At 48.1% G+C, this 27,173-nt stretch overlaps 1 protein-coding gene across 6 annotated transcripts in view; it reads right to left on the reverse strand.

Moving 5' to 3' along the window:
* The window catches only part of LOC143326825 (IQ motif and SEC7 domain-containing protein 1-like), a 131,265-nt gene that overhangs the window by 27,888 nt on the left and 76,204 nt on the right, over positions 1–27,173 (reverse strand). Inside the window, exon 1 of one of the 6 annotated variants that reach the window (XM_076740778.1) lies at positions 22,706–23,048. The exons of 4 other annotated variants lie outside the window; for them this stretch is intronic. In XM_076740778.1, coding sequence (XP_076596893.1) covers positions 22,706–22,770 — 65 coding nt within the window. In that variant the 5' untranslated portion in view covers positions 22,771–23,048. Of the gene's footprint in view, positions 22,658–22,705; positions 23,049–27,173 lie in introns of those variants that run through there. One more of the 6 variants, XM_076740780.1, reaches the window with a different exon arrangement.

Genomic DNA, 27,173 nt, shown 5'->3' on the forward strand with positions numbered 1-27,173 from the left:
GATTTATTTATGGAGAGACTCGAGAAGCGTGATGGCGTTCAGGACTGTGAGGGCGCTTCAAAGCAGCGGACGCTCAGGTTCATCCCTTCATACGATTCTTCAGGCAGATCTGAGAACAGCGCTTCACCCTCTGGAGGAGGTGGACTGGGTCTGGTCACACGGCGTGGTGGGAACGTGATCTGTGGCCAGGTGAGCTGAGGATGTCCAATCAGTGAGGGACCTGTCAGTCCATGTGACTTCATGTTCACAGATCCTGTTGTTTGTGAACACACTCCAGACTGTGTATAAGAGCTGGATTCCATTTTAACAAAAACCACCACACCACAGAGGAAGAAGACGGCGCAACAAGACCTCCATCAGATCTGTGTGGAGGGACGAGGAGACGTTTTCACTCGTCTCCCAGTAAGGACGTTAACTCTTTTTGCTGTTCCACCATTTCTAATACGACACCTCCAAATGCACACAGCAGTGATCTGCTGCTCTGAATGCACTGAATCTGCATCAGTGCTGCTAACAGCTAACAGCTAACCGCTAACAGCTAACAGCTAACCGCTAACAGCACCGGAAGCTGCCAAACGTCTCCATCAAGATCTGGAGGACAGCATTCAGTCTTGAGGAATACACTGGGATTAAAAATCTGAATCACACGGAGAGGATATTTCTGTTCACGTCTCTGAGGACAGATTGTCCCAGGGACTGGAACCAGCAACCACCCTGCTCCTCTGCCCCGTAGGCTCGCAGCGCTCTACATTGAGACACAACGGGGATTCTGGGAAATGTGTGTTAGTGAGGCACAGCTCATCCAGGCCTCGTTTTACCAGAGAGAGAGAGAGCGTGTGTGAATGGCGTGTGTTTCTGTGTGAGTTTGTGTGTGTGTGTTTCTGTGTGTGTGTTTTCTGTTGCTGATAGTCCAAACAGGCACCAAATGGCACCAAACCCTGCGGCATCGAGCTGCTACTCACAACAAGCACCTCTCTCTGTCTGCCTCGTCTGCAGATGGTCCCGTGTCCTCCGTCCTTTTCAACGCCCCCCGACCAACATTAGACATGTCCACAGAACGTGTGATTTCCCACACAGTCAGCACCGACAGATTTCCATCTTCAGCAGGAACCAATGGGCTTGAAGCTGACAGGAAGTCAGTACAAGTGAGACGGACGACCTCGTTGTTGGTTTTGGCCTTTTCATTGCTTTTGTTGACAATAACGAACAAATACAGACCGACGTAAGTCTTAAAACAGGCCTGAATACGACTGAACGTTTATTAGACTTACACACAGTCACAGATTAGAGGCTGACATTTTTTAGGGAATCCTGTGGGTCACATGGTTCCTGTGAGATTCCCGCGGGGTTTCGCTGTTCATCACGTGAGCCGGACGGGACAGGATTTACATGGAAATCTGCAGTCCAGGTGTTATTTAAAACACTTTATTTTGGTCGTTCTCTCAGTCTTTATTGTACCGCGGCAGAGTTAAAAAAAACCCACACCGATCTTAATCTATCACTGATTTAATGCACCACCCGGCAAGCACGCTGAGAGACACAAATCCAACACACCCACGTTGCTGCACGCTGGGTTTGGCTGGAAGCTAAATGCTAAAACGCTCACAGTGGATCCTCCAGAGGTGATTCTTCCTTCAGTGAGGAGGGTGAGGACTGACTGGTTATACTGGGACAGACAGGCTGAGTGGACTGGTTGAAGTGGTGTGTGTACAAGCTGTGCAGCTCTTTGCTTTATGTGTGTTTGTGGCTGCAGAGTTTACAGTGTTTAAACGTCTCTGTGCTGACGTTTGATTCTGCTGTTACGAGTTAAGTGTCAAGAGTGTCCACAGTGTCCACAGTGTCCTCAGTGTCCACAGTGTCCACAGCTCTTTCATTCATTGGTTGATCACTGGTGTTGGTCTGAGTTTGGACTCTTCTCTGGTGAAGAGGGCTGTCAGATATCTATAATTTACAATCAGTCGTATTCACTGGCTGCAAAATCTGTACAAATGGAATTTATTGGAAATCGAGTTACAGAAAAACTCTGAAACGGACAGAAATCCCAGATGAAGATAACAGAATTGAAGCTAACTCCTAGCGACTGCTACCTCATGTGTTCACTGTTTCATTTCTCGTATCAAATGTGCAGCTTCGTGATGTTGCGCGGCAGCGGTCTGTGTCCTTGAAATGGTTTTTCACTGCTTTCAGGGTCATCAGGGCTCCTTCTCAGGTCGTACTCTGCTCCTTCTCCGTGGCCTCATAAAGTGATGCAGCCTCTGTAGATCCTGCTCAAAAGCTTAGTGTTTCAGTGGACGACACGCAGACGAGATGGACTCTCATGTGAATCCCTCCAGCAGAGATAACAACACTTCACTGCCAGCATGCAACATGATGCATGAGTCAGACGTGATGTCATGTGACACGAGCAGAACATCTCAGTGTGGTGATGTAATCCAGCAGCAGATGAATTCACCTCAGATCTTGATCTCAGGCTGCGATCATCCATGAAAGCACACGGCGCACCGTGTTCCTCATTACCTGCATTTTTCAGCTCGGATTAAAGGACCCTGGTCTCCAAACTCTCCTCTCTGAGAGCTCAAAGAGCGTCAGCTGATTTACAGCATCTCTGCTCTACACACAGACGTTCCTCACAAACCTGTAAAATGATGAAGACACACTTTGAAAAACTACTCTTCCACAGTAATATTTCAACGCAAAGAACGCGACGTAAATCTGTTTGATTCCAACTCGTAAAATCAATGAGGTGGATTTTAAAGTCGTGTGAGTCTAAATATAAAAACACATTGAGTCGACTCCCGTTCAGCCCAAACACGACAGAACCGATTCCATCATAAAAGCTCCTCTCAGCTTCAGCTGCAATCAATGTGTCATTACGCTGAGCTGAACTCGGTCTCAGGACGGTGAGTTTGGGACCGGAGCCAGACATCGATGCTCGCTCCACGCCGCAGAGCTGATGGATGTCCTCGGAGCAGAGCACAGGTTAACCAAACAGCTGATCTGATTTGAGGTGTGCTTTATTCTCCTGTGGTTTTCCTGCTCCTCTCACAGCCTGTTCAGCCTCATCATCGGAGCGCCAGAGGCACAGCGCTCTGTTTTGAAATGGAAAGACGGGATTTGATTGGTCCTGACTGATTCTGGCCCCAAACGCAGCAGCTGATCTCGGATTCCTTCTGTTTCCCGTTCTGGTCCTGTTTCCACCTGAGCTGCAGCTGCAGCACAAACACTCTGGACACCAAACGACCTCCCAGCTGAAACTCACTCCTCGCTTTGTTTATCTCCCTGCGCCGAGCCGTCAGCTCGCGTCTCCTTCTCCTCGTCAGCCGTGATGAAGCTGGGCAGCGTCTCATCACAGAGCATAACGCTCACGTCGGAAAAATAATTTGGCCGTGATGAAACGAGATGAGACAAAGGATGCGATTGGCCTCATATCAGATCTGCTCGTCTCCCTGTCTGCAGAGTCCAGCGGTGGACTTAATTAGACTGGACAGACGGCCGCGATTGGTCAGATGAGATGTGGCAGAGATCAGGCCAGAGACGGCAGCCAATGGATGAATGTGCTTTAAATCCCAGGGATTGGAACCAGCAACCAGCCGCTCCTCAGGATAAATACAATGTGACCAGGACATGTTATTGAACGTACATCACAGGTGCGCTTGATTCATTCAGCTTAGCTGCTGCTGATCCACACAAGCCTTAAAGACCAACGCAGCCCAGTGACCAGAGATGATCGGACACGTTGAAACGGCGAGTTCTCGTCGACCAAAGAAGCTTCTTATCTACAGACAGCTGACGTCGGTCTGACCAGCTGAAATCAGACAGTTACTCTGGACGCTGGACTCTGACTGCGCTGAGGAAACTTTATTTTCATTCTTTAGATTTTAAAGGAGCATCTTTCACGTCAAACTAAGGATGCAACATTAGGAGATTTACATGAATCCAGGTCAGATTCACAGTATTCATGGTATCACGGTATTACACAGTTATTATTACGAGTTCCAGTGACTCTTGATATAAACTTGAAGTATTTCTTATTAACACTAAAGCAGTAGGATTCAGTACTGTGGATACTCTGACACGTCCTCATACCTGAAGACTGAAGGGGCTGATTCCCAAGAACATCACCACTGACATGACCAGGGTGCACCAGGGCACCAGGCCGGTACGTGACTGCAGTTTGTTTAGGTTTAGGCAACAGAACAACAACAACAACAACAACAACAACAACTACTACTACTACTACTACTACTACTACTACGGAACTTAAAATGGCTCATCGTTGACTTCTGGTTTGACTCGGGACACGAGCAGCGGTCCACTCGGGGAACGTCCTGCTCGTCTGACCGTCCATCCACACGCAGGCTTTCTTGCTCTTCATACTACGTCACCTGACTTCCTCCTTTGTTCCCATCGTTATAATTATGGCCACTAGAGGTCGCCGCCTAACAATAAACAGAAATATGAGTCAAAGTCGACCTATGCGTCTTTCTTTCCCATACGACAGTGACACCTTTGGCTGCGCTTGTCCAGCGTGAACGCAGATGAAGAGCAGGATGTTGCTAATGTTAGCCTGAACTCTGAAACAGCATCCAGGACTGGCTTCCACTCGTCCTTTTGAGCGTCTCTTGCGCTGTCCTGTCCTGCTCTAAACATCTGACTGGTGGTAAAAAGACGCCATAATTCAGCCAAACAGATGCCTGAATTCGTTATCAGCGAGCGCTCACGACATTAGCCTGGCAGCTCATCGCAGCACAAAGTCAATGAGGCTGAGCTTGGTGGATCCAGCAGTGTAAATGTTTATCACACAGTTTAATTCAAGTCTCTGCTCTTCAGCTGACCTTTAACCGTCCATCCATCAGGCTGTCAGAGCCTCCATCTCTCCACCGTGTCATTATGAGTAATGGCCGCTGGACGTTCGCTCAATCAAGTCTTAAAAACAACCACTTCTCCGAGCTGTTGTCTCTTCCAGCATCGGCGTGATGGATGGACAGACGGCTTCACTTCAGCCCGACCTCAGGTAACCTCTGTCTGCTTCTAAAGGCAGCTGGAGGAAACTGATGGAGGTAACTAAGAGAAATAAAACGGATCATTAGAAACGACATTAAGTTCAACTTCCAGGTACTTTTCCTCTACTGCAGTATATCGACTTTATGCTACTTCATACGTGTACTCCACGACATTTCAGACTGAAACATTATACTTTTTACTTCACTACATCTATCAGACAGCTGTTACTCTGTTAGTCCTCCAGTACTGCGCAGTACATTTACTCTGCAGCAGCACAGAGAGCAGTTAAAACGAGCTCCACCTCCACCAGCAGTAACAGTGAAATACTGCTTATGTGTTGATGCATCCAAAATATTACAGTAATATGATACTACTTTTACTCTAATACTTAAAGTACACTTTGCTATTATTACTTCAAATGAAATCTTGACTCTAGCATGTTTTTACAGAGCAGTACTGCTTCTCTTAAGTAAAACCAGGAGTACTTCTCCCACCACTGGTGTATTTGTATCTCAAAGTAATCTCATATAACTTGTGCTTTTCCAGCGGTGAAAACTCCTCAGAAGCTTCTGTATTTTACATACATCCTACATTTTCCTCGCAGAGCTGCCATAATCCTGTGGATTGTATATCTCCGAGCTGAAAGCGGCTGCTCTGCGGCTCCCCTGGGTGTCAGCCGATACGCCGCGAATCAAAGTCAACTCAGCAGAAAGACGGAGATCAACTCTTCTTTACTGGAAGTGGTTGTAGACTATAAAAATGAAGGAATGCCTTTCAGCATGTCGCTGCTTCGTGGGGCTCAGTTTACAGATTTACCTCTTCAACCACCTGAGCGAACGAAGACAGCGAGAGGAAGCCCGAGGGAGAGCGTGGAGTTTATGCACTGTCAGCGTTTTCCGTGAATTCAGAAGAGTCGTTTTAAAAAAAAGGATAAAAAAACCCCACAGAACTGAAGCATCTGAGCAGCTTCATGGCTGAAACGCAAACAGCAGAAATACAGAAAGAATCGACTGATTTTAACTGGATGAGAGCGAATTCTTGAACTTGAAAACGGTCCATTTAGCAGTCGCTCTGGAGCTTTCGTCTGCATCACCTGGTCTTCCTCAGCAGGTGGGGCTCGACAAACTGTTTCTTTGTCAGCTCAGATTTTAACATTCAGAACATAAAAGCCAAACTGGACAATCTGCTGAGGAAACCGTGTGATTCAATCCCAAAAAGCCACGACAGTAAACGTGGTCTGAATCTGTGTCGGCTGAGACGAAGCGGCATCGGGGCAGTTCTTCAGAAAACCATGGAGTTCCCCAGAATCCCCCGAGTCAGATGAGAAGGTGGATATCGCTCTCATCTCTGAGTGCCCGGTGCAGAGACAAAGTCCAGGGTATATTTAGCTGAACTAGCATGAAGTCTGGAAACGCAGGAGTCTGCTAGCATAACAGAAAATCCACAACAAAACAACAACTGAGCTAAATGCTAACGAGCTCACAGTGACAATGCTAACATGCAGAACAGGCGGGAGAGTGACCTCGAGTGGACGCTGCTTTGTTTAAACAGCCAAGAATGAACTGAAGTCTGAAGAGGGACATGAAACCTGGAGCAAACACATCGTATTTAACTCTCATGTAAGGAGCTTTTATCTGCTCCTCGGCTGCTCTGCTATCAGCAAACAAAGCATTAACATTTCATAGTCGCAGACGAAGGCAGTAATGGTGAACAAATACTGTACACCATCACCGCCTGTTGGTTTAATGAACAACGAAGCCCTCCAAGATCGGCAGCTCTGTTTACAGAGTCTGAACGACGAAGACTCCGAGCTTCCTCGTGGAGCCGACCCTCATCAGCATGCGGCCAACGATTTCTGCTAAGGCCTGAAAACATGTGAGAGAGCATCTTTGGGAGGCGATTAACAGCAGAAACGTGACTCCATGATGGATTTCTGCATCCTGCTGCGTGTGCAGGAGAGCTGGAGGGTAAATAAATGGATTTCAATGATATGAGAAACACCTCAGTGAGCTCAGGAAGCAGAAAATCACACATATGGAGCAACTGGCAGCGTGGCCACAATCAATATCCTGGTATTAACGAGAATATTGGCTCGACTGACGACACTGGTGTTACAAAACGACATGTGAACAAGATAAAACGGCCAAATATCCTCCAGCTCCAGCTTGATTTGTTGTTGTAATTTGATGACATCATCTTTGGCTTTATGGGCATATTTTCATTTTATAGGTCGAATGATTAATTGATTAATTGAGACTTTGATGGCAGAAGTGGGACGGATTACGTAACCTCAGTAGAAATTAAAGCGACACTGACGGCTGCTCATACGATCTTATTTCGGCCGTTATCGGGCCGTCAGCCTTGTTTATCATCGTATTTTAAGTCCTTTAATTCTCATCGCGCGGCGCCTCCGGTCCTCTACCTGCTCTCCACTCGATGCTGCTGCCATTATTAAATTTCCCCTCAGGGATCCAGAAAGTTCATCTTGTCTTATCACGTGACACTGATCTCATTTATGTTCATTCATTCATTAGGAGATTGTCAAAGAAAAAAATCAATATCATAACACTATTACATCCCGCGGCGCTAAGCCTTCGGACGGCCGTGAGGCGGCCCGAGGAGGATCTGTGCAGCGGAGCAGCTTGAAGTCTATTTCAGGAGGTTGTGGCAGCTGAAATCACTTGGCTGGCTCACTTCGGCCCAGCATCGCTGCCCTCTGCTCCCTCTCAAACAGGATGAATCACGGCTGCGAAGGTGAATGAGTGAGCGTGAGTGTGCAGGAGGAAGAGTCCAGGACACAAAACTGAAAATGTGATATCTGCAAAAAAAAAAAAAAAAAAAAAACACCACCGAAGAAGAAGAACTCAGAGGCGCCGAGGACGCGGCAAGATTTGTCCTGTTTTTATTGCATTTTTCAGGGTATTAAAACTGTTATGGAGGCAAAATAAACTCATCTGCTCACCAGATTTACTAATTCAAGATTTCATTTTAACAGTGTGCTCTCTATTCAACTCATCACCTGCGTGTAGTTCAGCGTGTGTGTATCCCTCAAACACTCCACCCAAATACTGCGTTAGTACAGTACAAGTACAAATTTACAGTCCTTCACTGTACTTGAGTAAATTCTTCCCATGACCTTTTATACCTCTGCTCCAGAATAAAGAAATAAGAATACTGACACTGTTTTTGCTCTTTACTTGCTGGCTGTAACGACTTATTTTCCCCGGTGTGGGATCATTAAAGTCTTATCTTATCTTAAATATGGAACTTCACTACATCAAAGTGTTAATGTGAATGTTACAGCTCGAATGTAAAGCTGAAATAAAGTAAAAACTACATGAAATGAAAAGACTCCAGTAAAGTAAAGTGAGACTTGGTTAATGTTAATCTGTGAAACGAGCCTCCGAGCAGAAGCTGCGTTTTGTGTTTTTATAGTCTGGAAACATTCATCATCTTTTATTCTGTTAATTATTCACCACTGTCGACCTACTGCCCCTCAAACAAGCACAGGTTCCATTTGCAAACCTCTAATAGGCTCCTTCATGTTTTATTAAACGTGACGGGACAGAATCATGTGACAGCGGCGTCCTGCTGCTCCGCTGCTCCACACCCACAGGAAGTAAACACTGCAGCGTGGGCGCGAGCGGAGCGCCGGGGGAGCCGAGGTCAACGAGGAGGATCCTGAACGCTTCGCTCCTTACATTACGATCATCTCCAGAAACAAACAGCGGCGAGGGGAGAGGTCAGAGGTCGCAGCCGCCTGACAAAACACACAGAAAGGCCAAAGTGAAAACAAGTGGCAGGATGTCGTCTGCTGCCATCCCTCCAGCCCGCCGCTCAGTCCGACCACGGCACCCACAGCTCCTCCCGTGTGCCAAACGAGCTCAGTGAAGGTGAGTGTATTACCTGGCTGGCGTGGAAGGACAGTTAGAGAGAAGCTGGTGGAGCAAATAAAAGGTCCAACCAATCACAACAAAGACCACTATGACAGGTGCAAACCACGAGTAGTGAATCATAACAGAGGACGCCAGAGGCCTCGTCTGCGCTCCGCAGCCGTCACCGTGGTGTGGCTGGACACACGTTAGCAGCGCTGACATCATCATCTTATCACATGATCGATATTCATCACGATGCATCATGTGATCATTTTGAGGAGCGTCCTGATAACGACTGAAGAAACCAGAGGGATCACCAGGTACTTCACCAGCTGCTCAAACCGTGCTGGGCGCTAAGAAATGTGTACTTTGATGTGCAAACTCAAAGCTATTGTCATGTTTATGTCTGCGCTGTGTGAAGTCGGACCCGAGCGCCTCCTCCCTGATGACATCACACAGGCTGTTAAAGATGACAAGTTCTGATTGGTCTCAGCATCTTAAAACCTGGTTCAAAGACTTGTGCCACATCACGCCGTTAGCAGCTGAACGAGAGCACACTGGCTGACGTGTCAGAGCGAATGTGGGCTAACAATGGACAGATTACAGGACAAAGACCCCCCAGGCACAGCCGGGCCCCCCCAGGCACAGCCGGGCCCCCCCAGGCACAGCCGGGCCCCCACAGGCACAGCCGGGCCCCCACAGGCACAGCCGGGCCCCCACAGCTCCACTTCAGCTCCTTCAATTTGCAGCTTCCTTCAGGTTTACCTGACTGCAAAGCACGGTTTTTGCTTCAGTCCTCAGTTTTATCTGCTTTCATGCTGTCCTGTACGCACAGATAGAAAAACTCTTTCGTTCACAGCTGAGACGGAGACAGGCGTCCTCATTCCTGTCCACAGCTTCCTGCTGCAGCGAGACCAACGCTGACACTGTACGAGCTAAAACGTTATGTAAAGGCCTTATGATTCACATCACTTCCAAACTCATCAAACCGTTCAGCGAAGCCCGCAGGTCTGCATGGATTCGCTGTTTACACACTCATTAATTCAGCTGTTCTCCTGTAATTTGTCTGCAGAACGTTTCTCTCAGTGGTTTCTGGGCGCTGTGAGACAGTAAAGGCTACTTCAAAACGAAGCGCTCCGGGATGGCAGCTTGTCGCGTCTTTGTTCTCTCCTGGTGACTTTTTTCCTGCCCATCTCTCCGTGTTGTTGACGTCGTATTGGCTGCTTCGTCGACTGATCCCGGTGCTGCTATAAATAAATACGCTCTCGGTCTCGTGTCGCAGGCTGCGGGCTCGCCAAACGCTACCTGCGGCACGGCCGGCGAGCCGCCCAGCAGAGTCGCTGCAGGTCACCGGCTGAACACGCTGCTGCTGCCCGCTGCAGGAAACAGGCGAACAGGGCGGCGAATGACAGCTGAGGCTCAAAACATGTCCCTGTTTGTGCTGACGAAGGGGCGTCGGCCAGAACGAGGAAAAGGTCGAGTGGGGAGGAGGAGGAGGAGGATGAACGCGCAAAAGCACTAATGAGGAAAAACATGGAGGAGAGGGAGAAGGACAGGAGAGAATCAGGAGAGCAGGTTTAACAAGGAGAGGAGAGGAAGGGTGTGAAGGACAACATGAAAGAAAAGAGGAGGAGAAGGGGAGTGGGTATGGCAGGAGGTTAATCAAGGATGATGAGAGGGAGGAGGAGCGCAGAAAAAGGAGAAGGGCAGAGGTACGGAGGGAGGAGGAGGTTGCTTAAAGCTTGCAAATTAGATAATGATGAGGAGCACAAGGGCGAGGATAAAAAAGGGTGGAGGATGGCAGGAGGTTAGACAAGGAGGAGAAATGTGTGGAGGGATGTGGCTGCAGGACTGCAGGCGATGAAGAGCATGAGAGGATGAGGAGGAGGAGGGTGGGGACGTAGCTGCTGGGGAAATGGTGGACAAAAAGTGAGCGATGAGGAGGCAGATGGGGAAGGAGTCGTTTAGAGAAGGAGGAGATTTAGGATGCTTCAAGTGAACGAGGTTGAGCGCCGCGATGCGTCGGCTCCTGCCGTCAGAGCCTCCGTCGGGCTCCATCACGCCTCCACCTCCTCCTCTCCACAACAGCCCCTCCTCTGCTCGACTTCAGAACCAAATCTGCAGGACGGACGTTTGCTTCGCTGAGAGAAGTTCACGATGATCTGCTGACTTTCACAGACGCACTCAGCTGAAAAGGAAAATGGCGTCTCCTTCCAAAGGTTCATCTGGTGGATGAGGCGCCGCCCGTTTGTCCAGACTGACCATAACTGTGTGTCTCCTGTAGGGGGCGCATCCTTCAGCCATCTGACGTTTAAGAGTCGCCGTCTGCCAAAAGCTGCGTTTTAATGTTCATGTTTAGTTGATGCTGCAGAATCGAGTCCAAACTGAGACCAAACAAAACCGAAAAACCACGACAGGAACACATGAAAGGAAGCTCACGACGATTAAAACAGGTGACAGACATCAGGAGGCGGAGCGAAACCCGACAGACGAAGACAAATAAAGACGTCAGGGCTGCAATCACTGGTTGGATCTAATGGGACCAGTAGGAGGTAGAACTGGTACTCACTTAGAATCCAGAACCTCCACGCTGCTACTGGTAACCGCTCGCTGCCCGAGAGCATCTTTAACCCCGCCTACAACGCTCTGATTGGTCGACTGTTCCTGCAACAGGAAGGAAGCGCTGTCCAACACTGACTGACCAAGTCGGACATGTGACAAACATGAACTCTCCTGATTGGCTGATTCAGGGAAAAACTTGTTTTAGGTGTAAAATAGACTGAACACTTCAGGACGTGAAATATTTCACCTGAAACATGATTCAGTCATATTTCTGTCACGAGCACAACAGACTGCAAACAGCTTTGGAGAGCTTTTCTCCAAAACTCCACCAGGAATTACCAGTTAAATTAAACCACACACGCACGCACGCACGCACGCACGCACGCACGCACGCACGCACGCACACATACACACACACACACACACACAGGAAGCGTCAGACGTACGACGAACGTGTGCGATTCTCAGGTTTATTTCTGAGCTGAGAAGTCAGATACATCTCAGGTGAGAAAGCGAGTCACAGAAAATAGACAGACTGATCACCACGAGCCTCGTGGGTAATTACCTCACGAGCGCTCCCGATGCTGCGAGCGAGCGCCGGCGTGGAGTCAAACGCTCCTTTCATCGGCAGGTAAACGCTCTGCTCCGTCACCATATCTGGAATCATTATTTTATTCTTGCTTTGACAAAAGAATGGCAGAACTATAACATCACATTCAACCTTTGAGATTTTCTTTTATGGCTCATTTTCCTCAGAAATGAGCCGACGTGTAACTTTAATACCCAGAGCAGCTTCTGCAGACGACTGTCAGTGATTACAGGGAAAACAGGGATAACGATCAGCTGGTGCTTACACTAATAATAACCAATTAACCCTTTCAACTCCAGCCTTTTCCCTCTGTTTTCACTCTTTTAATTACACGTTTTGCAGAGTCACTGGAGTCTTAACTGCACCATCTATCACAGGAGGTCAGGTTCCTCTTCCTGTCGTTAATGATACCATATTGGCGGGATGGAAAACTTGTGTGTTGAGGCCGCAGTGGAGGACCAGACGGCGGTCGCACACCTGAGCTGAAGGCAGCGTTTGGGAGCGTTTCGGCTTTAAATGCTCGACATGTGACATCTATGAAAACCAAAGACTGACTTTAGCAAAGAGGAGCGTCACACTCGAGCGCTAGCAAACAAACTGCAGCTCTGTTAGCCACTGACTGTCTCTCACCATCATCAGATCATCATCATCATCATCATCATCATCAGAACATCACACACTTCACACAGATTCATCTGTCGCGTTGCTGCTTTTGTCTTTTCAGTCAAGAACTGCAGAACTGATCTGAAAAAGCAGAACCAAAGCGGCAGAAACAGAAGAGAACGAGTGTTTCTGAGTCGACAGACTCACCAACACACACTGGAATCACACGGCTTCTTCTTCTGTGATGCAAAAAGCGTAGACACTCAGACTACAGACAATAACTGTAATCTGTAGTTTGGCCAATAAGTTTGAGAATAAGACTTTACTGATCCCACGGCAGGGAAATGTACTTCTATTACTGCAACAGCAAGAATGAAAAGAAAACATAGAAAAAGAACAAATGGACAATAAACAAGAGAGAAAATAAACAATAGAGGCCATGTTTGTTCTAAGAAGTAAAAAGAAAGAAAGATTAAAGTTACTGCAGTCATCACATCAGTCCTGATCACTGAGGAAAACTTTAACCTTTTACTTGTTAAGACATTAACAATATTATCCAATCAGAGAGATTTGAGAAGTTCCTTCATTCAAATTTGATATAAAACCAACTGTTGAGTCCAAGTGGTGACAAACGTGTTTGTAAAATGACCTGGAGTTCCTCAAGGCTCCGTTCTCGGGTCTCTTCTGTTCCACGTCCGCTAGCTCTCAGTTAGAAAACGGAACGATTCATACGTATGCAGACGACACACAGATTTAAATGAAGATATCAGCACGTGACCAGTGCTTCAAACACAGGTACGACTGGATGTTTAAATAAAGACGAAACGGTTTCTGGCGCCGAACGATCACAAGAATCGCTGCTAACTTTGAGCCACGAACGGCCAGAAGTCTGAAGTTCAACGTCCACGTTCAGACAAAGACAACAACAGTCTGACCAGGTTTGACCTGGTTCTCTGTCAGTGTTTGAAGCTTCAGCCAACTGATCCTGGAGCAGTTCCTGGACAGGTGGGTCACATGATGATCACCTGTGCTGGTTCAGTGTAACGTGTTTTAAAATGGGAACATGTTTTGATGTATAGTTACAGTGATGTTACTTCTCTGTTCTCACTTTGAGCCATAATGTGGACTCTGATGTAAATATATGTAAATATTCTAACTGAAGAAGACTAAATGCTGTAAACATTTGACTGAATGTCGGCACCAAACGGAGAATCAGCACCTCTCTGCTCCACGCTCACACCAGTTTGCTGGTAATAGAAAGTGAGGAGGAGTGAAAACATTTGGGCAGCAGTGGCCATCTGCAGCTGATCGTGCTTTGTCATTTCTTTAAAGGGCTTCCAGCTGATGTAACAGCCCCGGGCGGCCTCAGGCGGCCATGTTGGAAGCCCTACACTCTTGATTAACGGCGGCTTTGTGCAGATGACGTCTTCGTGTTCGATCTGGTTCATTTCTGTCTGTTTCTTACTGCTGATTTCATAACTGATCCATCTGACTGCTGCTGCGTTTGATAACGCGTCCTGTTGGCTCGTCAAACGGACCTGCCTCCAGGATCTGACTGATATAATGTCGAAGGGCTTGAAACACTCGTGTGTTGGTAGTTGTATTACTTGTGTCTCCATCATCATCAGATCATGTTTTTTATGATGCACTTAAAAATGGTGTTTATCTGTCTCTTACTTAATGACGCCATCACACATTTTTAGACCAACATTAAGTGAAATAGTGACAAACTCTAATTTTTAACTTTGTTACGTAAGAGGATCCAGGCGGAGGAACCAAACCCTCCAGCAAACCAGCAAATCCAGAGACGTCTAATCCGTCATCTGAGCAGAGAGCATCGCCCCGCTCCACGCTGACAGACTCCACGTTTCATGTGTCCACGAACCTGAAACGCCGTCAAACACTCGACAGCTGCAGCTTCATCTCAAACACCTTCGTCCCTCCTCCTCCTCCTCTGCCTGTCCTTCAGCCTCGTCCCTCCGCCACACGTCCCTTTTTAACTCGGCTGATTTCGGATCAATAATCAGCATCGACGGCCGCCCACAGGTTTGGACTGACACTGAGTGTCCCCACAGGCCTCAGAGCTGCAGAGACGCAGCGCGGCGGTCGTTTTACTCGTCGCCGCTCGGTGTTTATGAGACTGTGGGAGCAGATTGGAGGAATATTTAGAGCGTGATTCAGCCACGCTGTCCTCCGGCAACGTTAAACTCCTCACTTTTACCTGCACTTGGAGGGTTGGCGGGTGTTAATTTCAAGCCCTGGAAGCCTGACTGTTGCCGTCCTGCTCAGCCAATTATTTTCTCGCCGCATTTAAATACACAAACACACACACACACAGGCACACACACACACCAACCTACTCACACAAGCACACACACATCTGAGCACCTTCTGGTTGTTCTGCTCTTCTGGGGGTGTTTGAAGCCCACAAAATACTGCAGAACACAAAACTCTGATTAATCTCTCTCTCTCTCTCTCTCTCTCTCTCTCACACACACACACACACACACACACACACACACACACACGTTACAAGCCACAGTTGGAGCAGTGCAGGCTGTTTATATGAGCCTGTTTCTTCCTCTGCTGCAGTAAAGCTGGTCGCTGTGTATATAGGATCTGAGCTGAGCAGACATAATAAGCCCTGATCATCCACCCACAGCCCTGCACACACACACACACACACACACACACACACACACACACACACACAGATACTGTATAGCGCAGGGTAGTTAGCATTTTGCTGCATCATGCCTCAGCCGCTCTGAGGAAACCGGGGAAGCAGAGTGAAGGACTGAACACCGACTCTGCCAAGGACACTTTCCGTCCAACACAAGCAGACGATAACGAGTCCACGCGTCCACTGTCTCCATTGTGTTTGCAGGGACTCCTTCTCTCGCTGTGGTTATTTTTATCTCTGGCCAGCAGTGATGGTGTGACTGTCCAACACTTAGGTCCAGAGTCAGACACAGCAGCGTCACAGTTCCTTGAAATCTCCTGTGGATGTTCACGGTTTCTAGTGATTTTGGTGACAACAGGAAAAGTTAAGAAACAGATTGACTGACACGCTGAGCGACCTTGTCACATGACCACACAGGACCTGGAATAAGAGAGGAAGATGCTCAGAAACTCAGCTGCAAACACCCACAGCAGCTCAAACCTCCAGTTTCACTGTGAGACTCTGCAGCTTTTCAAGGTTACAAAGGAACTAAGAGCCGTTTGTGAACTTCTGCGTGGACTTGCTGTTCTACACGCTGAAAAGAACGATGCGTTCAGGGTGAATTATCCTGATATTGCAGCTGGATTTGCTGCCAAGAACTTGCTAATTCATTCAACGCGCTCAGTGCATCTCTCTCCACCACACGACGGGATTTCTCAGAGATCCGTCACTCAACACTTTCCAGCAGCTGTTATTCCTCTGGCCTCAGGTGAAGGTGCTGAGATGTGACTGCAGTAAACACCGCTGCTGTTTAAAGCCGTGCATAATGCTGCAGGTTGCGTTCAGGGCAGTTCAAGTCGTGGATGTGCTTGGTGCTGTTCAGCTGCTGCAGCACCGTTCAGTCCACACCAACTTGCACTCTGTGTGTTTTATCTCCACTTAAACGCAACACAAATTAAATGTGTTTCTATTAAATATTAAAGTGCTGCACAGTTGAACCTGACTGGAGGCATCGCTGCGTTAAAACACAGGTCTCAGTTTGCTGTCCACTGGTCTGAACTGACCTGAGTGCAGTTGATAAAGAAATGAATGAAAACACGTCGTGCTCGTTTTCCTGTCACTCAGCGAATGTGCTCCTCAGGAAGACGCTTCACTGTTTCTGACGTTCTGCTTCACTTTGTGTCATCTGTGACCCATAAAACACATCCTGAAAACAACAAGAGAAGCCAGATTAAGGTGTGATGATGAATCCAAAGACTGACGGCTGATCCGCCGCAGGTCTGTTCATCGGCTCCACATGAAACGACTTGTTTTCACGACAGCTGCAGGTTCTTGTTATAATCAAATGATTCATGCCGTGATGACTGGGAAGTAAAGCAGGACCAGCTGTGAGGAGGTGGGGACAGGTTCAGGGTTTGGATAAAAACCTGAAGCTGTTTGAGGTGAAGACCATTGAAGAACAAGAAAAGAGCTGCTGGAGGAGTTCAGGTCACGACTTCAGCGCTCGGTCAGGCTGAGGCTGAGGTGACCGAGGGAGACGGTGGACATTTTCAGCTGGAAACTAGAAAGCTGGGAGTCCTGTGAGTCCTGACGGATCCTGACGGGCCTTTCAGGGATCTTACAGGCTGCGGACGCATTATTTTCTGCTTCACACTGGTCTGCAGCTGCAGAATGACACAGGATTAAACTCCTCGAGTAGAAAAGCCAAAATAAGGACTGAGAGAGTCCTGCTCCAGAGCGCCGACACCTCCGGGCAGAATAAGAGTCCTCAACGCTTCGCTCAGTCTCTCTTTTAGCTAGAAGCCATTTTGAAGAGCTGCTGCCACTTTATCAAAATGGTGGCTGTTTCAAAGCGACTTTAGTGAAGATAAATCTGCTGCACGCCTGCTGCTTGTCTCAGTCCTTCTGCTGAAGATGTGATCTGCTTCCCGGACGTGACGTCACGGCGTGCCGGCGTGCGTGGATCAGAATCAAACAGCTCCTTTCAGTCTCTCCTCACTTTCGCCTTGAGGTGTGAAATGAAAACGCTTTCAATCAATCTTTTGTTCTCCGCCGTCGCTTTCATCACCGCTGGGATGAAGGTGACAGTTGTGGCAAACGGATTCAGCAGGTTTTTCCATTACAGACCATCAAGGCGATAAATAAGCAGATAATTAGACCGTTTGGTTTTCAGAATGAAGAGTTTCACCAGCAGGGAGGAACAGGAAGCAGGAAACGGTCGCTGAGACTCAAGAACAGGAATCATGACATAAAAAAGAATTGTGTAAACGTTCACTTGCAGGACTCCAATGTGTCAAACTATCCAGAACACATCAGTGAGCCTCACTGCTGCTCTGGATCACACGAAGGCGATGAGTCTCAGCAGAGTGATCAACTAAACCAGATACCAGGAAATAAAAGACTCGACTAAAGTCTCAGTGGGAGCGGCGGAGAGGCTGCGAACATACGGAACATGTCATGAGAGAAGCAGCCAGCTCACCTGAGTCAGGCCGGGACTCTGAACGTTACACGATGACGCCGCCTGCGGCTGTGACGCCTTCGTTTCTGATGGTTTGAACACTAAATGCATGCAGCGCTGCATGTGCAGTGGATTTCCACTGCGCCGGCTGAGCGTCTGTCTTCCTGCAGGTGTGTCAGTAACACGTCTGTCACAGCTGATATCAGCGCCTCAAACACGACTACGCCTGGCTCCACGGTGCTTCCTCAGCTGATGTTAGTATGAAGTACAGCCACTGCAGCCTAATTCACAGCATCACCGACACAACACGACTGCATCCGGAATCTGAGCAGCATCCAGATCCAGATCCAGATCCAGATCCAGATCCAGATCCAGATCCAGATCCAGCACCACCAGGCAGAGCAGCTGAGCTCTCAGCCAGCAGCTTTACGCTGTCGCAGCCTTTTGAACGGAGCCATGAGCGATGAATACTCGTTAAGCGTCTCATCATCTGTCCTTTCTGTGCAGTCTGCAGAGGTTTCTCCAAACTGGATCACAGCTGGACTTTACCTGTGGAATGTTCCAAACAGGTGTTTTTTGAGCGTTCCACATCTTTCAGTCTGTGAAACGTGTCGCTGCATCAGATTCACAATAAGAGATATTTACAGAAATCAGTGAAGCTGATGAGGAAGAACATTAAATAATGTTTGAGCTGCTTTCAGGTGAGTTTATGTCAGAGAGGATCAGATCAGGTGGTCACAGCGTCACACTTCTCTGGAACCAATGGGCTCGGAGCTGAAGGTCGCAGACAGGAAGTGGGAGCGTGCGGACAGACGGCTAACGGGCTGCTGGTTTGGGTCTTTTCACGAGATCTTTTGACAGGGGAAGAACAACAGCAGCCGGATCCTTTGAGAGCTGCTCACAGAGCTCAACAGTTCAGCGCGAGGAGACGAAGACAAAACACACCGAGTCTCAGCTCCGACACAACCGTCCAACATCTGCTGTGCGTCTACATATGGACGTCCAAAACAGGACCACTCTCAACAGTGCGTCCTGCAGCTCGCTCACTCTGTTTTGACAGATGGTTGAAAAAGACTTTGTCTTTTTTTTTGCTTAGTGAGTATTAATGAACACAATCTCCGACAAATCTGGACTCAAACATCCGTGTCCCTGTTCCAGAGACACAAATGACCAGAAACACACCTGCCATGTCCGTCCTCAGCACCACCATCGAGACAACGTTCACACAGACTGCCAGGAGACACCGCACTCCTGCTCCCCAGAGGACGAACCGTCCACACTAAAATGACCCCATGACCTCTGATGGGTGCAGCCTGCGGCGTCCGTCCTGCTCAGTGTTACTAACAGACCTGACGGCCTGAATCTGTCCCTGAAAGCCGAGCAGGGTCGGAATCAGCTCGGACGTTTCCAGGAAACAGCGTCGCTCCTCTGGGATTAACAATGCTGCTGAGTCAACTCCTCTTCCTCAGCAGTCCCACCGGCAGAGCAGAGCTGACGAAGCAGCACCGTGCTGGGGCTGGGGGCAGGACTCCCACCTGCGGAGGTGACGACTCCTCTCAGACACCAAGCGTCATCATGGACACGAGCAGAGGACGCTGAAGTGTCCTGGAAGGAATAAAACTGCAGAGCAGAGCAGTGATTCTAGTCCACAACACAAACCTCTGAAGCAGCGGGAGGATTCAGGATTCAACCCAAACTCAGAGGATGACCTTTGACCCAACAGCACAGTTCGTCCATCCTTCTGTAAGAGTGACGCATCAACTCAGCAGCAAGTGAACTGTGCTTTTTTACAGCTTCTTCTCTGGAAACGACGCCATGAGAGCAGAGCAGAGTGAATCTGTTCAGATTTTTGCTTTGTTGAGAAGTTCCTGCTCTGCGTTTACTATCTGCCCGTCGAATCTGACAGCTTTCACATTATTTATCGGACGCAAACATTCAACATTTCTAATTAACTGAGAGTTTAACGCAACTAGGAATCAACAATCTGGAACATGGCGCTGCTGATGTTTGTCCAACAGTCTGTTTGTCCAACAACCTGCTGCCTTCACGTGATGTACGCTGATCTGATGGACTTCAGGGAATCTGGTTTTTAATGGACCTCAGACCAGAATGAAACCACGCGTTTATCTGGGCTGTTCATCTTATTCTAAAGTCTGATTTCTTTAATAAAAGGTCTGTTTATGTCATAAATAAGTCAGCACAGAGTTTCTGTTGTGCTGAAAATCAAACGTCAGCACACGTTCGCTGCTCTGAACGCTGCACCTCTGACAGAGAGGCGGCGAACAGCTGATATCTGCGATTACACTGCGACCGTCACGGGATTCAAACTGTGAGCGTAACGTCTGTTTTTGGATGAAAGTGTCCGACACACAGTCTGTCTGTCTGTCTGTCTGTCTGTCTGTCTGCAGGACCACAGTGTCCCTGCAGGTCCGACGGGTCGCAGAGCTCCATGTTAGACCAGCGATGAGCCTCTCAGCCGTCTGATTGTGTCCACAGTGACAGCAGATTCATTACTGAGGCAGATTAACCCGTCACCCCTCAAACAAGAGAGAGGGACTGAATGAGAGACACAGACAGAAAGAAGAGAGACAGACTGTCTCAGATGTCACAGTGCAGCCGTTGAAAACCAGAAGACAGAAAGACAAAGTGACTGTTTGGAGAAGTGTCCGTCGTCTCTGACACTCGTGAATTGTCCTGAGCTCTGAAGTAACAGAGACAAACTCAAAGTGTCCAGAATGAGTCAACTTCTCTTCATGACGTCCTCCTCTCTGCCAGGGACGGAGGTGTGAGGACGCGTCGCCCTGAACCTGCTCGCGTCTCATTTTGTTGTCGTAAAGGAAAGTCAAACCTTTTTTTTGGCTCAAAGCTCGTGTGACTGACTTCAAAGTATAAGTACTCAAGCGCAGTACTTGTAAATATTATACTTTTTACTCCACTACATTTATCTGACAGCTGCAGTTCATTTACAGGTCAAACATACAAAATCTGATGCTTTGTTACGGATTAAAACCAAACACACCATCAGAGCTGAAACTAATCGACAGCTTTGATGTAAAAAGACCAAATATTCAACAGTTTCAGCTCCTCAGATGTGACCATTCGATGCTTTTCTTTGTAAGTTATCTTCATTATTTTCATTTACTTTGAGGTTTGGACTGCTGATGGTTGAAGTTTGGCTGATTGTGACAAACCAAACCTCCACTTCACTACCAATTTAACAATGTGATATACAATCATAGAACTGTCACAGGGACCATTTTACTGCAGAATGAGTACTTCTACTTGTAACTAATGACATACCTTTACACAGTACTTCTACTTGTAATGGAGTCTTTCTACAGTGAGATATTAATACTTTAGCATAAGTAAAGGATGTGAGTACTTCTTGCAGCAGCAGACTCTGATTAGCCTCCGTCTTTGTCCCCGTACAGACACTCGAACGTCTCACGCTGGTAAAAATGTCCCACGTCTGAAAACAAGCAGCTCACTTTAAAACCACTTCACAGCAGAGCTACACGTATCCCACAATTCATCACTGCTCGCACTGACATCAGTCCAGCCGTTGGAAAACTCGCCCGAAGCTGATTTTAGGAGCAACAATAATCAATAAGAATGAAAGTGCTGAGGTTTCAGAGCTCACGTGTTGGACTGGCTCATCATTACGTCGTCACATATTCACAGACACGCTCTCTGTGCAGCGCTGGTGTTTGTATGACTTCAGCCCATCTAATGTCAGACTATGTCTCTATGAACAGCACACACACCGTCTTCTTCTTCTTTAACAGCCTCATTCACTGTCAGTCCTCCTTATTGTTATTTATGGAAAATCAAATCAAACCAAACCACTTGGACGCTGCTGCAGCTCCTGGAGACAGAAACACGTCACACCAGGAGACACTCGAGGACTCTGCAAGTGTTGGTGATGGAGCCAGAGGAGGTTAACACCAGCCGACAAACCTGAGTCTCACCTGAGTCTCACCTGGACCTGATGGAAACCATCGTCCTCTTACACGTCACCACAGGCTGTGTGGCTTTAGCAACCTTTTCTTTTTATCACTGCTAAGCCAATAAAGCATATTTGAGCTTGAATTTCGGACACAGACAGCACGGGGCCGGTCTATTAGCTGGATTATCTGACCGTACAGTACGACAGCAGATCACAGACTGAGGCTCCTCTCATCGCTTGAATATGCCCTAATCAATACACATACAGAGGCCTTAAATAGCTAAATTAATGACTGAAGTTCCACTCAAACTAAAGACCACAGTGTCCTCAAAGCTTCTGTCCCCTCAGGTCGAACGGCTCACCTTTAAGGTGGAACTGAAGAGCAGATGTTGGTCCTTAACGAGCATTTAAAAAGTTTAAGGTGGTTGCATCAGAGAGAAAAAGGCAGGGAGAGGTACTGTAACAGGAGGCGGAAGGAGAGAGAGAGAGAGAGGAGGAGGAGGAGGAGAGACAGGTAGAGAGACAGGCACGCGCACAAACACACTTGCACGCGCACAAACGACAGGTAAATAGTGCCAAAACCGCCTCCTCTGCGCGCAGCCCAGCAACCGCTGCTGATGCAAGCCTCACAACAGCAATAATACTACTGATAACTCTGAGAATACTACCAATATTACTACTAATAACTCTGAGAATTCTGCCGATATTACCACTAATAACTCTGAGAATACTGCAAATATTACCACCAATAAGAGCAACATCAGTACTTCTCATGGCGCAACAAACAGCTGACACCCCGGAGCAGCCCGCCGCGCTGTCATGTCGCATTTCATGAAGATTTACAACCATCAGCTGCTCGGAAAACACGACGCTGACAGAAAGCCGCGCAGCAGTGCGGCATCAGCGCGGCATCCGCGGCGGAAAACACGCAGTTCGCCAGCGAGCGCGGAGGCGACGCGCCGCTCGGCAGCGGCTCGTCTCCGGATCCCGGCTGTTGTTTTCTTACCAGTAGAGCAGCTTGTTGTGCAGGATTGCGGGGGTTTTGTCCGAGGCGCAGTTGATGCACCACATTGTTGCTGCTGCCGCTGATCGACGCCGCTGCCGCTGCAACAACACGCAGGAGGAGAGACGGAGAGAGACAGGTGAGAGAGAGAGACAGGTGAGAGAGAGGGAGATACCGAGCGACCATCCAGAGCTGCCTCAGCCTCTCTCTCCTGCTCCGTGTCCGGCTCTCTCCACCCTCTCTCCTTCCCTCGCGCTTCGTCAGAAGCGCATCATCTCCCCTCCTCCGTCGCTTCCTCTCCTCCTCTCTCTCTTCGGAGCCTCCGTGTTTATGTTGTGTTCTCCTCTTTTTTCACCTCAACTCCTTCAAACTTTCAGACTGAGTGTGGATGCTGAGATTTTACTGTTTGTTTCCTGTCAGGGATCCCTCCTCCTCCTCCTCCTCCTCCTCCTCCTCCTCCTCCTCTGCTGCTCCTCTGCTGCTCCTCCTGAACTGTTTGTTTCAGGGAGTTTGTCCTGAGTCCAAAGATGGAGGCTGATTTCTGCTGTAAAGCCCCCTGACAGGAGGCTTTGTGATACTGAGTTAAATAAATAAATAAATAAATAAATAAATGTGATTGGAAAAGGTGTAGCAGCTGAGTTTCAGGTCAAATCTGAGCAGCAGAGGCTGTGATGTCCTGACATTTAGCAGACGGTCAGACCGAAAATGGCGCTTCAGGTGAAGACCAGGTGATCCAAGCAGGAAGGTACAAGTACAGGAAGTGATCACAGTGATCATTTGATTCTCTCACCGGGTGAACAGAAGAAACACTCTGCTCACATCAGAGTGATCTGCCAGGCAGGTGAGCTCGCAGCGATTCGATTGGTCCACAGAGGGCGTCGGCCTGTGATGCTGCACTTCATGTAACACATTAAAGGGTCCACTCAAAGGTGGCAGTCGTTTCGGAGATGCACCTGAAATCTGTCAGACCGTCGCTCTGACGCTGCTGTCCGTGCCTCAGAGGCCACAGCAGAACCAGCCGCGGTCCTGAGTGAGTTATTGATCTCAGACACATCACAGATCACACAGACGCTCGCACACGATGAGCGTTTGACAAACAGCTGAAGTGGGATGAGATGAAATCTGACAGAAACAGATTTAAGACCAATCAGAAGCGAAGAGGCTGCGACTGCACGAGCGCGTGTTTCCGTAGAGCACCTGTGGACGACGAGGGTGAACCACGTCTCTGCTCACATATTTTGTCTTTTTACATCCTGGCACTCGGACCTCACGTCACACCACCTGACCGGAGACCTGAGACCAAAGTATTAACAGCAAAACTGAAGTTAAAAAAGTGAAAGGAGTCATTATGCAGAAGGTCCCGTTTCAGAATCCTAAACGTCACTGGATTAAAATGATGCGTTCAGGTGTTCATCACTTTGATGTTGCAGCTGCTAACGTTCATGTTAATGACGTCACAGGCTGCCGGGCAGCCGGTGAAGAACACGAGGGGATCAATAAAGTCCTCATCCGGATCAATACGTCATCATTTATTTGTTGATACATTTTGGATTATTAATCTGCATCTGCAAAGTATTGAATAAATGTAGTTGACTGAAATGTAGTGAAGTATTAAACAGCATTAAACGGAAATACTCAAGTAAAGTACAAGTACTTGACAAACGTACTTGATTACTGGTTGTCTTTGAAGCCCTCGGCCCGTCAACGTCTTCAGGCTCCACCTTTGTGGTCTTTGAGCCCGGCCAGTTCACGCCGATGACACTTAGCTCCTCCAGAGAAGCAGGAGATGCCGTGCAGCTGTTTCCACAGCTGGAGAGGAAGACTGACACGGACTGACCTTCATCTGCAAAGCCACTCTTTGATAGAGCTCAGTATCAATCCTCCTCAGAGTCCACAGAAGAAATGAAGCAAGAGTCAGCAATTAAAGGCTAAAATATCACTGGTTTTAAGGGGGGGGGGGGGGGCGTTGGGCGTTCTCTTCACCCCCCCCCATTGTTTGCCTGTATGTATTGATAAAGCTCAGCTTCATTGTGTGTTGCTTCAGGAGTAATCGATGCTGATAAAAACAGCAGTAATGAGCTCTGCCTCCCTCCATTATCGCCCTCTCTCCACTTATTCATGTTCTTTTTAATAGTCGTTCTGCCTCTCCGGCCCTTCTCTCTCTCTCTCCACTAATTTATCATCATGGAAGTCAAAACCAACGACATGAGCAGAGCAGTCTGTCAGCGTCTCTCTCCGATCAGCTGAAAGCAGTAAAATCCTCTGCAGAGAGAAAGTATTGATCAGATAATTGTTGTCCACTTAAATCCCAGTGATTAAATGTGATCTACAGACGTTTCTGGATCCGCCTCTTTGTCCACGCGACCTCGTATAAATCTCTGCTTCCTATTGGCCGTGATCATAAAACAGTAATCGGCTTCAGGCTCAGCTGCATCTGAAAACCTAAAATATAATGACGAGCTCTTCATCATCAGTCCACCATCGTGGGCCTCCTCCACAGCAGGAGCAGATTTAACCCTCGAAATACGTCGTGATTTTAGAAACAGTGGGTCGACGCTTTCAGCCCGTCCTCGCCAACCGTGCAGGTCGTCTGCAGGCAGATTCCCACCCTGATTTACATCGCTTACTGTTCAGCACCAAAGGAGGAAGAAAGATGGTCACATGAGGAGGAAGGTGAGGTGGATGAAGGCTCAAACAAACACAGGACTTTCAGCCAGGCGACTGCTGTCCGTCCCGCGTGACACCAGAAGTCAACACTGACTTATTTTAACGTACATTAAGTAGGTAACAGTGACGCTTTGCAGTTTTGCTCACTGTGACAGTCTCTCAGTGTTAATGGCGTGATGACAAAGGTCCGGCACGCCGCTCGCTGCCACTCTCCAGCGGTCATACGTGTCTTTTTGGGAGTCATTGGGAATAAACCTGTCCCGTCTCTTCCCTGTGAGGACGTGTTGTTTCAGAGCGAAGCAGGCCGAAGCTAAACTGCTCCTGGTTTTTAGCTGGTAACCAGAAATGTTTTCGTGTGGAACGTCGGCTGCTGGCAGGTTTAATCAGCTCCATGTGCTTCTGAGGCGAGAGCTACAGCCTCCACTCTGCGTTTAATATTTCATAGAGCTTTGTAAGGAGAGAGAAGACATTTCTGCTCACTTTATTAACTGCAGTACAAGTGCCTGAGCAGCTGATCGTTAGCAGAGAAGCTGCTTTTGTGGAACGACATCTGCAGCATTTGATTGAGGCAGTCAAAGGAAACAGCAGGAAAAGTCCCGACTGGGAGTTTGTTGAGTTTGCTGACATCTAATGACCGTGAAACGAGGATCTCACGGACTGTCAGCTGTCAGCTGACGGGTTTTCGTATGTTGATGATGTGCAGACAGGCTGCAGCCTCGGGGCAGCAGGCACGGCGGGCGAAACGCCAGCGTTGAAACGACCCAAATATCCAATCAGATTCTCCTCTGAGTCAACCATCAATCTGAACGCGCTGAATAATTGACATTATGAAAGCTACATGTGTTTCAGCAGAGCGTGTTAGCATGTTCAGACTGCACACTGAGGGTTTCTGACATGAAATGTTAACACCACTCATGGATTTATGCTAAAACTTAGACAAATAACTGTCAGCAGAGCAGAAACACACAAGCAGCAACAATTCTGAGCAGCTGCAGACGCTGCAGAGAAGCGACAGGACCGACCGGCTGACTGGAGGCGATTCTACATCCATTTACTGTATGTGGAGCTGTGGGAGGTGAAATGAGGCTCGTGCACAACCAGTGAGATTAATGGGAGAGAACTTCATACGGCTTCATAAATCTAATGACAACAATGCACATGCATATTTCTGCTGCTGTGTATGAACAGAGTTTTAGTCATGAATCTACAGTTTTATGCATCTTATTCCTGGAATTTGACTGAATGGGCTTCAGGGGCCCAACAAGCCAGAGGGGCCCTCACACTTCACCTGAAAAATGTCACGAAAGAGTCGCAAAATGGCAGCAAAGCATGCAAAACGACCACAAAGAGACGCAAAACGACCACAAAGAGACACAGAACGACCACAAAGAGACGCAAAACGACCACAAAGAGACGCAGAACGACCACAAAGAGACGCAAAAAGACCACAAAGAGATGCAGAACGACCACAAAGAGACGCAAAACGACCACAAAGAGACGCAAAACGACCACAAAGAGACGCAGAACGACCACAAAGAGACGCAAAAAGACCACAAAGAGACGCAGAACGACCACAAAGAGACGCAGAACGACCACAAAGAGACGCAGAACGACCACAAAGAGACGCAGAACGACCACAAAGAGACGCAAAAAGACCACAAAGAGACGCAGAACGACCACAAAGAGACGCAGAACGACCACAACATGACTGTGACGTGAATCAGAACGACAACAATGAGAGACAACTTGACCATGATGATGATGATGATGATGACGATGATGATGATGATGATGCAGCATCTTC

Source organism: Chaetodon auriga, chromosome 10 (assembly GCF_051107435.1).
Source record: "Chaetodon auriga isolate fChaAug3 chromosome 10, fChaAug3.hap1, whole genome shotgun sequence".
NCBI classification, from domain to species: Eukaryota; Metazoa; Chordata; class Actinopteri; order Chaetodontiformes; family Chaetodontidae; genus Chaetodon; species Chaetodon auriga.